The sequence below is a fragment of the Chiloscyllium plagiosum genome, unplaced genomic scaffold (assembly GCF_037043375.1).
Source record: "Chiloscyllium plagiosum isolate Xiang-an unplaced genomic scaffold, Cpla_swu_hap1 HiC_scaffold_18, whole genome shotgun sequence".
NCBI classification, from domain to species: domain Eukaryota; kingdom Metazoa; phylum Chordata; class Chondrichthyes; order Orectolobiformes; family Hemiscylliidae; genus Chiloscyllium; species Chiloscyllium plagiosum.
The window spans coordinates 32,185,446-32,198,344 of NW_028270156.1; the positions used below are offsets into that span (position 1 = coordinate 32,185,446).

Consider the following 12,899-nt stretch of genomic DNA (forward strand, 5'->3'; position numbering starts at 1 on the left):
CTGCAAAGTTGGGATTTGAAATCTCAATTTCTTGATTGTTAGGGGTCTAACCCACCAAACTGACACAAGACTTCCTAAAACCTTTACTGGGGATGACAGACTCAATCAATATTTTTAACTTCAGTGCTACAGCGGTGAGGGTGTTGTCTCAGGTTAGGGAGAATTCATCAACATATATATTTATGTATGAATATGTGTATTTCGGGACATGTGTGCGTGAGTACTTGTGCACTGATGTCTGCACGTTCCATGTGTGTTTGAGTGAACAAATGAAGATGCACACAAACATCTGCTTCGGCGTGTTTGAGACTGCATGTTTGAGACTGCATGTGTGTATGTATGTATTAGGTGGGACTAGACTCAAGCTTGATGGCTTTGGTGCAATACCTTGTCAAAATTGAACATTTAGCTCCAATTGCACGAAAATGTAAATAGGACAACCCAGTGGGTGAGAAAGATTGCAAATAAATTGGACTGAGTTCTTGGAGACTTAAGAGATTGATTCCCACATTCATAGAATGTCATGAATCCATTGCAGGTATTCACCAAATTATTGAATGAAGTATTTTATTTGGTGAGTACTCAGCCCTCCCAGTCTCAACTTATAACTGCATGAAAATCATAACAGTTCACACAAGAAACAGACAAAATTATATCAAACCTTTTTAACAACGTTGAGTTTGTCTGGCGCGTGATCAAACAGAGTGTCAAAAGCATCCCGTTCTGAAAGAGGTTGAATAGAGTTAGACCTGGGGCAAGCAGGCAAGATTGTAAAAATCACAAAACATTGAAAATTCCCTTTTGTATCTGAAATATCCAATACAACTGAAGACATTTCACAGGAGCACAGATCAGGCAGAATCTGGCCCTGAAACGGGTGAGAGGAGACATTAGGACAGGTGATCAAACCTAGTGAAAAGAGGTACGTTTTAAGGGTATTTTCTCGGAGAGTAAGACTGATAGGTTGATTTCCACATAAATACAAAGTTGCCAGGGAAATGCAGCAGCTTCTATGGAGGGAGAGAGGTAATGTTTTGAGTCCAATACAATTCTTTAGAACTTGGTTTTTAGTTGATTTCCGCAGCCCTTTGTAAATAACTACTTTCTCACATTAGTCCAGCATGGAATAACTTTAAAAGTTCTATACACTTATTCTAGACTTCCCCACTAGAGTAAATAGTTTCTCTGCACCTACTCTACTTCCCATTTTAATGAGATTACTTCAACCTCCTAAAACCCAATATCGGATTCCCTCCAGATTTAGAAGCAAGACGAGCACACAGCCCTGCAATAAATTCAGGTCTACACTCTTGTGAGTGAACATTAACAAGTTTTATTAAACCTAACTCGAGAGAAGAGAAGATGAGAAAGGACATCTTTCTGGAAACTTACAGATTCAGGATCCACTTCCATGTGTTCTGAAATCAACATGACATAACTGCTTTTGTTTATGCTCAGTAACTAGTCCTAGACTGAACGTATAATTAACCCTTTACCCCACACACCCTGAGCACTTTTCACATGTCGCATTAACTTTGTGGAGTGAAGCTGAGAGCTGGGATTTACTGAGCTCTTTTTATTCTGCCTTTTGGGACACAGGATCAGTGGGAATTGATGCTGAGGATTTGGCAGAATGCAAAGTCAAGCAACTTAGAACAATAATCCTGACAAAAATTGTGGAAATGTACCCAAAAAAAGCAAAAATGCATAACTCAACAGCCCAAAGGCTATTTAGAAATTCATGGGACACTTACCATGTCTCCCTGACAAAGCTCTGCAATTAAACATAAAACATATATTAGAAATAATTTTTATTTCGCATTTCCTAAGTGGAGATGCAAAAATACATTCAAGCCTTACACATGGGTGGCACGGTGGCTAGCACTGCTGCCTCACAGCGCCAGAGACCCGGGTTCAATTCCCGCCTCAGGCAACTGACTGTGTGGAGTTTCCACATTCTCCCAGTGTCTGCGTGGGTTTCCTCCGGGTGCTTCAGTTTCCTCCCACAGTCCAAAAATGTGCAGGTTAGGTGGATTGGCCATGCTAAATTGCCCGTAGTGTTAGGTGAAGGGGTAAAATGTTGGGGAATGGGTCTGGGTGGGTTGTGCTTTGGCGGGTCAGTGTGGACTTGTTGGGCCGAAGGGCCCGTTTCCACACTGTAAGTAATCTAATCTAAAGAATCGACTTGACTTCCTTCATTATTGTTCAGTGGAAGTGCTGGAACTCTCCCTGATAGCAGCACACTGTGTGAACTCACACAATACAGACTGCAACAGTTCAAGAAGGAAACTCACCACCGCCTTCATGTGGCACAATGAGATGAGATGAGGTCCACCATGTCCACTGAGTCAAGAATACAGGCACTCAGCTTAACATTTGAAGGGCAGTATTCGAGCTGTGCAGAGTTTCATAATCCCCAAAGAAATCAAAAATAATTTAAAAAAGGAATTGAATATCCAGCAACTTGACTGGAAAAAAATCACTTGACAAAGTTCTTACTATAATAAACAAACCAAAAGAAAACTTAACTAACACTATCCAGTAGGTGACTTGTACTGTAAACAATAGAAACTACACCGCATTGAAGTTTTGAAATTACCAAAAGTTCCACTTATCCCCTCAGTGGACACCTCATTTTCCAGGAAACAGTTTGAGGTTTCCACTGGCTTGTTTCTTTTTCCAGATAAGTAACTTTTAATTCCCAAACTGACTTACATGATGAAAATTAACAAGAGAGCTCTCCTTTCACAGAGCCACCAATCTTCTAGAATGGCTTAATTCCTCCCAACTTGATTATTAATTTTAAAAGTTATGGAGAGGGAGAAAACAGGTTCAAGTTCTAAATTGGGGCAAGGTAAATTTTATTGGAATTAGACAGGAGTGTGCAGGGGTTGACTGGAGTAGTTTGTTTGCAGGCAAAGGGACCCCCAGCAAGTGAGATAGCAGGAGTTCAAGGTCTATATGTTCCCGTGAGGGTGAAGGGTAAGGTGGGCAGTAATAGGGAACCCCGGATGACAAGAGATACTGAGGCTTTGACCAGAAAAGAGGAAGGTACGGCTCAGGTATAGGCAGCTGGGAGCAAGGGAATCCCTGGAGGTATATAGGGAATACAGGAGTTTACTGAAGAAGAAAATCAGGAAGGCAAAAAGGGGCATGAAATAGCCGTGGTTGAAAAGATAAAGGTGAATCCAAAGAGGTTCTTTAAGTATATTAAAGAAAAAAAGAATAAGTAGAGTCAGAATAGGACCCCTCAAGGACCAAAGCGGACATGTATGTGTAGAACTACAGGAAATCGGTGAGGTCCTTAATGAATATTTCTCCGCTGTGTTTACTGTGGAGAAAGACATGAAGACTTGGGAACTTGGGGAAGTTAGCGGTCATATATTGGGGACAATCCATATCACAGTAGAGGTGGTGGTGGATGTATTAGAATGTATGAAGGTGGATGTATTAGAATGTATGAAAGTGGATAAAACTCATGGTCCTGACCAGATATATTCAAGAACATTGTAACAAGCCAGAGAAGAAATTGCAGAGACCCTGCCTGATATTTTTGCATCATTGTTAGGCATGGGTGAGGTCCTGGAAGATTGGGGTAGCAAATATTGTGCACTTATTCAAGGCTGCAAAGAAAAACCTGGGAACAATAGAGCAGTAAAACTAATAACTGTGGTGGGTAAGCTACTTGAAAGGATTCTGAGAGATAAAATACGCATGCATTTGGAAAGACAGGGTTTGATTAGGAACAGTCAGCATAGCTTTGTGCATGGGAGATCATGTCTCACAATTTGTTAGAGTTCTTTGATGATGTGACCAGGAAGGTTGATGAGGGCAGGGTGGTAGGCATAGTCTATGTGGATTTCAATAAGGCCTTTGATAAGGTTCTAAATGATAGGCTGTTCTGAAAGGTTACACTGGATGGAATCCAGGGGGTCTGGCAAATTAGATACACAATTGGCTTGATGGTAGGAAGCAGAGGGTAATAGTGGAAGGATGCTTGTCAGACTGGAGGCCTGTGACTAGTGGAGTGCCTCAGGGTTTGGTGCTGGGCCCATTGCTGTTTGTTATCTATATCAATAATTTGGATGAAAATGTACAAGGCATGATTAGTAAGTTTGCAGATGACACTAAAACAGATGTTATTGTGGACAGTGAGCAAGGTTATAAGAAATTGTAGCAAGACCTTGATCAGCTGGGGCAGTGGGCCGAGAAATGGCAACTGAAGTTTAATGTAGGCAAATGTGATGTCTTGCATTTTGAAAAGTCAAATCATGGTAGGAGTTTCATGGTGAATGGTAGGGCCTTAAGGAGTGTCGTGGAACAGAGGTATCTCGGAGTTCAGGTGCATGGTTCTTTAAAAGTGGAGTCACAGGTAGACAGGGCAGTGAAGAAGGCTTTTAGCACTTTGTCAGTCAGGGCATTGAGTATAGAAGTTGGGAAGTTGTGTTGCAGTTGTACAGGACATTGGTGAGGCCACACTTGAAGTATTGTGTTTCGTTTTGGTCACCTTGCTATAGGAAGGATGTTATTAAATTGTAAACACCGCAGATGAAATTTACAAGGATGTTGCCAGGACGCAGCAGGCTGAGTTACAGGGAAAGATTGAACAAGCTAGGACTTTTCTCTTTAGAGCATATGAGACTGAGGGGGGATCTGAGAGAGGTGTATAAGATCATGAAAGGCATGGACAGAGTGAATGCACTGTCTTTTTCTCAGGGTTAGGGAATCGAGGACTAGAGGACAACAGTTTAAGGTTAGAGGGGAAAGAATAAAAGGAAACCTGAGGGGCAACATTTTTTACACAGAGGGTGGTACGCATTTGGAATGAGTTGCCAGTGGAAGTTGTTGAGGTGGGTAGACTAACAACATTTAAAAGGCATTTGGACAAATGCATGAATGAGAAAGGTTTAGAAGGATACGAGCCAAGTGCAGGGAAATGGGGTTAGTGTGGGTGGACATTTTTATCAGTATGGATCAGTTTGGGTCACAGAGTCTGTCTCCGTGCTGTAGGACTCTATGATCTTTTGAATCTAGTATGAGTGCCTGCCTACAATCTTAACGGTAAACAGTAGAGACTAACTACCTCTCACTCACTCTCTATGATCCTTGCAGATTGACACTGATATCTTCGAACTGCAAACCCATACCAGAATGATCTACAATGCCCTTGGGGAGAGAATTCCAGGATTTTGATCCAGTGACAGTGAAGGAATGGTAATATGTTTCCGAGTCAGGATGGTGAGTGACGTGGAAGGGATTTTGCAGGCGAGTGGTCCCATGTATCTCCTGAACTTTGTCCTCCTCAATGGAAGTGGTCACGAGTTTGGAAGGTGTCGTCTAAAGATTTTTGGTGAATTTCTGCTGTGCATCTTGGTTATAAATACACACTGCTGCTACTGAGTGTGGGTGGTGGAGGGATTGGAGGGATTGGATGGTTGTGGATGTGGTGCCAATCAAGTGGACTCTTTGGCCTGGATGGTGTCAAGCTTCTTGAATGATGTTAGAGCTGCACCCATCCAGGCAAGTGGACAGCATTCAATCACACTCCTGACTTGTGGCTTGTAGATGGTGACCAAGCTTCAGAGTTTCGGAGGTGAGTTCCTCACTACGGTATTCCTAGCCTCTGACTTGCTTTTGTAACCGCTGTATCCTTATGACGAAGGAGCAGCGCTCTGAAAGCTTGTGATTGTAAATAAACCTGTTGGACTATAACCTGGCATTGTGTAACTTCTGACCTTGCCCACCCCAGTGCAACACCGGTACCTCCACATGCCAATCCCAATCCTATTAGACAGTCTACATATGAACCCAGCTCAAACATGCGAATCCTCTCCAATATTAAAAGGCAGTTGAGGCAGAGGGTGTGACATGTTATTAGTAGGCTTGCCATGCCCAGTTTGTCAGCTTGAGGTTTGACATGGTTGTCAGCCCAACATATTTTGATCAAAGTAAATTGCATGGAAGTGCCACATAGGTGCAGTTTTAAATTACTTCTGTGGACTTCATGATAGGACCATACAGCACAGGAGGAAGCCACTCAGCCTCTTGCAGCTGGTGTAGTTCAATGAAAGAACTGTCTCATTACAGCAGGGCAGCTTTCTCCACAGCCATAAACTTTCCTTTGCCAGTTTTCCGCCAATCCTCTTTTGAAAGTTACTTTGCTTTCGGTCAGAATATTCCCAGTCATTGTAGGAAAAAACATTTCTGCTCATCTTCTCCTCTGCATATTTTGCCAATTCCAAGTCCATGTACTCTAGTTATCAATCCTGTACTGGTAGAAACCAGGTATTTAGCAATCAACGTCTTCATAATTTTGAACACTTTTCTCTCCCTTTAAACTCCTTGCTTTAAACAGAACAATTGCGCCTGTTCAAACTTGGATGCACAGGTCCCAATGGGAGTATGCTCAATTGGTGTCGAGGAGTAGCACTAAGCATGCATCCAAAAGCTATATCCCAATAAGTGGGTCATGTTCCTAGAACTCCATCCCTAACAGTACCATGAACATACATACACCACACATACTGCAGTGGTTCAAGACGGCAACTCCTCCACTAACTCTTTCCTTCGGCTTGTAGTTCACGTGGGGTCAAACCAGCAAAAGCAGAATCAAGAGCCATTTTTACATTTCATGACACAAAATTAAAATAAATCAACTTCTTGGGAGGAAAATGCACAACGTTTTGGTGACCATGCGGTGAGACAGGGGTGGGGAGGAAGCAAACTGAGAGACAGCCTAAAAATACCCTGCCGAAGAACTCTTGGGATAACTTTTCTGGGAATTACTGGATGTTTTGAAAGGTTTTCATTCTCAGCAGCTTTCCTTTCGGAGATGTTTTGATTTACTGTGAGATTTTGAGTACTGGCAGCTCTATTTTCCTTGGCTATTGCTAAAACTGCCGAGCTCCTCATACACTTAACAAAACACAGATTAGCAATCAAGTGTCAAACTCTAACATCTGTGTTCGATTATAGAAGGACTATGTTTACATACTCAGTATTGCCAGTGATTTCTTCTTGGATATGCCGAGACTGCAGAATTCCCTCTCTTTTCTGTGGGAAAGCAAGTTAAAAACAGTGATTGAGACAATCAGTTCTTTATTTTCCCTGCCACCGCTTTCATATAGATGGCAATGGAAGTCAGATGGTAACTTGGTTATCCTGTCAAGAACCTACAAGGCTTTTGTGAGCAGATCATCCACTGTCCTGTCATTCACTCTCCACAAACCTCAGCTTATCTCATACTCAGCTGCCCACAACCTAACTCTCACCAAGTCCCATTCACCTTCACACTGAGATACACGGCCTTCCAATCCAGCAATATCAAACAGAAACATTGAAAATAGGAGCAGGAGCAGGCCATTCAGCCCTTTGAGCCTGCACCACCATTCAATACTATCATGGCTGATCAAGCAACTTCAGTATCCCACTCCCGCCCACTCTCCACACCCCTTGATCTGTTTCGCTGCAAGGGCTACATCCAGCTCCCTCTTGAATACATTTAATGAACTGGCTCCAATTCTTTCCTGTGGGAGAGGATTCCATGGTTCACAACTTGGAGTGAAGAAATTCTTCTTCATCTCAGTTCTGAAGGGCTTACCCCTTATTCTTAGACTGGGACCCTGCATTCTGGACTTCCCCAACATCAGGAACATTCTTCCTGCATCTAGCCTGCTCAGTTCCATTAGGATTTTAGAAGTTTCTATGAGATCCCCCAACATTTTTCTAAATTCCAGTGAGTACAAGCCCAGTCAATCCAGCCTTTCCTCATATGTCAGTCCTGCCATTCTGGGAATCAGTCTGGAGACCCTTCACTGGACTCCCTCAATAGCAAGAATGTCTTTCAGACTAGGAGGGCAAAACTGCACACAATGCTCAAGGTGTGGCCTCATCAAGGCCCCTGTATACCTGCAGCAAGACATCCCTACTCCAATACTCTCATCCTCTAGCTATGAAGGCCTGCATGCCCCATTGCCTGCTGCACCTGCATGCCAATGCTCAGCGATTGTTCCACCATGACACCCAGGTCTCACTACACCTCATCTTTTCCTAAACCGCCACCATTCAGATAATAATCTGCCTTCCTGTCTTTGCAGCCCAAATGGATAATCTCACATTTGTCCACATTATGTTGCATTTGCCAAATACTTGCTGACTCAGCCAGCCTGTTCAAGTCACCCTGCAGGCTCTTAGTATCCTCCTCACAGCACACACTGCCACCCAGCTTATTGGCATCTGCAATCATCATTTGACAATGCTCATCCTCATTTTCAAATCCATTCACATTGAACCTTTCTGCAGTTCCACCTATTCCCACCCCCATTCTCCCCAACAATGCTGTGATTCTCTTCCCTCCTCCCCACAAAGCAACTGATTCTCTTGTCATAGAGATGTACAGCACAGACCCTTCGGTTCAACCTGTCCATGCTGACCAGATATTCTAAATTAATCTAATTCCATTTGCCAGCATTTGGCCCATATCACTCTAAACCCTTCCTATATATTTATCCCGTCCAGATGCCTTTTAAATGTTGAAACTGTACCAGCCTCCACCACTTCCTCTGGCATCATTGCATACACTCACCACCCTCTGCATGAAAATGTTGCCCCTCTTTTAAATCTTTCCCCTCTCACCTTAAACCTATGCCCTCTAGTTTTGGACTCACCTCCCTGGGGACAAGACCATGACTATTTCCCCTATCCACACCCCTTATGATTTTATAAATCTCGATAAGGTCACCCCTCAGCCCCCGACTCTCCAGGGAAATCAACCTCAATCTATTCAGCCTCTCCTTATAGCTCAAACCCTCCAACCTTGGCAATATTCTTGTAAATGTTTTCTGTACCCTTTCAAGTTTATATAAATAACTTGGCCTTTAAAATGGGGTTGGAAGATGGTATAGACCTTGACAGATGGATTAACTGGTTTAGAAATTCCGTGCTTTTTTTTTGTAAACAGCAGCAGTAAACACAAAAACAAGAACAATATACTAAACACTTATGTTTTTACTAAATTAAAACGGAAAGAACTGCAGATGCTGTAAATCAGAGACAAAAACAGAAATCGTCAGAAAAGCTCAGCAGGTCAGGTAGCATCCGTGCAGAGAAATCAGGGTTAACCTTTTGGGTCATGTGTCTCATCCTCAGAACTGTGGTAGCTAAAAAAATGTTGCTTTATAGGCAGAAAGTAAGGTTGGGGGAGGGGGTAAGGAGTAACCCACAGGTGGGGATAGAGCCGAAAGAGAGAGAAAAACAATGGGACAGACAAAGGAATGGATAACGATCTGGCTGGGAGGGACAACAGCTGTTAATGGAGAATGTTAGTCGCTCACAATAGTGTGTAATGACAGACTGTAATGGCAGGCCTGTTGTGTTGGGGAGTTGGGGTAAGGTCATGGGGGAGTTCAGACCCTAAAATTATTGAACTCCTATATGGAGTCCGGAGGTCTGCAGGATCCCGAGGCTGTAAATGAGGTGCTGTTCTTCCAGCTTGTACTGAGCTTCACTGGAACACTGCAGCAAGCCTGAATCAGAGATATTGGCCAGGGAACAGGGTGGTGTGTTAAACTGGCAGGTCACTGGAAGCTCAGGGTTTTTTTTCTGACAGAACATAGGTGTTCTGTGAAGCTGTCGCCTAGTCTATGCTTTCTTTCCCCATTGTAGAGGAGACCACATTGTGAGCAGCAAATGCAGTAGATTAGATTGTGAGACATGCAGGTAAAGTGCTGCTTCACCTGGACGGTATGTTTGGGCCCTTGGATAATGGAGGGAGGAGGTAAATGGGCAGGTGTTACACCTTTGGCGGTTGCAGGGGAAAGTGCCGTGGTGAGGGGGGTGGGGTTGTTGGGTGTGAAGGAAGAATGGACCAGTGCGTCCTGGAGGGAACGGTCCCTGTGGAAGACTGACAATGGAGGGGAGGGGGACATGTGTCTGGTGGTGGCATCTCACTGGAAGTGGCTGAAATGGCAGCGAATGATCATCTGGGTGTGGATGCTTGTGGGACAGCAGGTAAGGATAAGGGGGACCCTATCACTGTTGCAGGAGGGAAGAGAGGGGGGTGAGGACGGAAGCGCAGGAGGTGGGTTGGATCTTGTTGAGGACCCTGTCAACAACAGTGCTGTGGAATCCTTGGATGAGGAAGAAGTTGGACATTTCAGAAGCTCCCTGTGAAGTTGGCCTCATCGGAACAGATGTGACAGAGACAGAGGAACTGGGAGAATGGAGTAGACTCTTTACAGGAAGCAGGGTGTCAGGATGACTAGTCTCCATTAATAGCTATACACTGTCCTAGCCAGGTTTTTATCTACTTCTTTGTCTGTCTAACTGCTCTGCTCTCTCTTTGGGCTCTATCCCCACTTACCATTTACTCCTTACTCACTCCCCTCACCCTAACTTCTGCAGATAAACCAACATTTTCCTAGTTTCCATACATTCTGAGGAAGAGTCATCTGAGCCGAAACATTAATTCTGATTTCTCTCCATTATATTTTTACCTTTTATTAGTTAGACCTCAGCAGGAGAATTGGGTACAATTTTGACAGTAGACTCTAATAAGGAGGGTCCAGAGGAGTTTTACTGGAAAAGGTATTAGAAATGAGGTCCTTCTGCTGTACGGTGAGGCTGTGATTCGTCTCCTTCCTCAGGGTAGGAGGGGTCTACAGGAATTATTAAAAATGGGTGAGTTTGGTAAAAGCAGTAGAGAATCACTCCCCTATTGACAAGTGAGTTGACAGATTTACACTCATTGGAGCTTGAGGAAAAATGAAGAGAACCTTTGTACAAAGGTTGTAAGATCTGGAGAATCTCAGCAAGTCTGGCAGCATCTGTACAGAGAAAGCAGAGTTAACACTTCAGATCCAGGACCGTGAAGGAGGGTCACTGGACTTGAAATGTTAGATCTTCTTTCCTCCACAGATGCTGCCAGACCTGCTGAGTTTCTCCAGCAATTTCTGATTTGCTTTGTTTCAGATTTCCAACGTTAATATCTGGAATTGACTCCTATTTGAAAGTAATATGGTTTACAATTGTTTTTTGTTTTAGTCTCTGCCACATCACTGGTTCAGTATAAATATTTAACTCGAATCAAGCGATCTAACAGGTGGCTGATTCATTTTCCCACCGCTTTCTGTTGCTGCCACAAATTACAATCAACATTTCGGAGTCAAATATGCATCTCATTTTCACTTTGTTCCCGAAAATTCCCAGATCAATCGTACATCTTGACTCTATCATCATTAGACATGACACCTGTCAGAGGTTTCTTTACGAGTAGTCAAGTACCTGGACAACCACCACTTGAACGGAGACATGATCTGGAAGTCGGATTGGTGCCCTGAAGTATTGGGAAACTGCAACCAGCAGGTGGAGAATGGCAACCAGACTCTTCATATGAACACCTAAAGAACCACAAAGATACAAACAAACAGCACTGTCTCTGTCAGTGTCTCAATAAACGAGGCTACACACAATAAATCAAATAATAAAAGCAGCCTCTCACACCGAAGCACATGACCAGTTGGGAAATCACATCAGAAAATCATATGGCTTCAACATTTGATCAATTACGACCATAAACCTTAAAAAAAAAACAAAGTCAAAAGATGCTATCTCCTCAGAATTGGACAAATCATATTATTTTATTTGAACAGCAGAAGTAAATTACTCAATAGTGACACAGATGCATTGAAATTACAGGGTGTGGTCTAGTAACATATAAAACCAACTGGTCCTTCGGAAATCACTTGTCCATTATTTTGAAGAAAGAGAAAGAAATTTATTTGCAATGAGTAGTAACTCCCTGGAAGTAACTAACAGAAATTTTCCAGGGGTTAGCACCTTAGAGTCTGAATTTTACGAATTAAATTCCTCTGCAGCTATATTGGCACAAGAATCAACGCTACCAGTCCTAGTGCAGCACTCAAGTGCTCCAATGTCAAATAAACCATCTTTCAAATGAGATATTAAACCAAAGACCATTCTTACGCATTACATAGATACAAAAGGTTTCACAGCACGATTTGAAGAAGCTCAAGTGAATTGCCCCAGTGGTCAAATACTTGTTTCAGCTTTCTATGTAAATTGGCTAGTTGGCTTCCTACAGTGAATACACCTCCAATGTAACTTGTTGGATACAAAATACTTTGAAACATTATGAGGTTGTGAAAAGTGTATTAAGAAAACCTCTGTAATAACAGCAGCGCACTTGATTGAATGAGCACAATTTTCTATGAACTAATAGGATTCTGACATTCATCTACACATAGGAAGTTTTCCTGTTACATTAGGGAGGCCGTTCAGCCTGAAAAGCACGCGTTGGTTCTTTGAAGTAGCTATCCAATTAATTCTTCTCCTGTTATTGTGAAAACTTCTCAAATTAAACAACTTCTTTTTCTGAGCAACAGTTTGTGCAGTTGAAAATATCTGCAACTTGACAAATCTACCCAATAATTGCTCGGACAGGAGATATGGAGGTGCAGTGTGGAACATTAGAAATGGAGGAGACCATTCAATCCTGCAACCAGAACTGTAATTCAGTTAGATTATGGTTGTTCTGTATCTTCACCTCACTTACTCATCATGATCCAGTCACTTTTGCCTCACAAAGTTCGGTCAAAATTTTGTAATTGACCCCTACTGCCAATCTCAATAACTTTTCAGGGCAAATAGTTACAGATTTTCACCCTGAGCATGAAGAAGTGAGTCTTGACTTCACTCCAATAGCCTGGCTCTCATTTCAAAATTGTACTTTTGTCCAGTCCTCGGAAGAGTGGCTCATTCCATGACTGGTTTGCTGCTCAATTGAATCTCTGCATACAGGAATCATATCCATCTGCATCAACCTAGCTCCCAGCGAGGTGAGTGGCTGCGAAAAGCTTTGGGTCTGCACAAAACCTCCAGAT

General features: G+C 42.8%; 1 protein-coding gene across 1 annotated transcript in view; it reads right to left on the bottom strand.

Moving 5' to 3' along the window:
• Positions 1-12,899, bottom strand: part of LOC122557728 (alpha-parvin) — a 120,907-nt gene that overhangs the window by 15,150 nt on the left and 92,858 nt on the right. Inside the window, exons 6-9 of the mRNA XM_043705652.2 lie at positions 11,281-11,396; positions 6,995-7,053; positions 1,755-1,774; positions 662-723 (exon numbers count right to left, since the gene is read on the bottom strand). Of these exons, the coding sequence (XP_043561587.1) occupies positions 662-723; positions 1,755-1,774; positions 6,995-7,053; positions 11,281-11,396 (257 nt within the window). The remainder of the gene's footprint in view (positions 1-661; positions 724-1,754; positions 1,775-6,994; positions 7,054-11,280; positions 11,397-12,899) is intronic.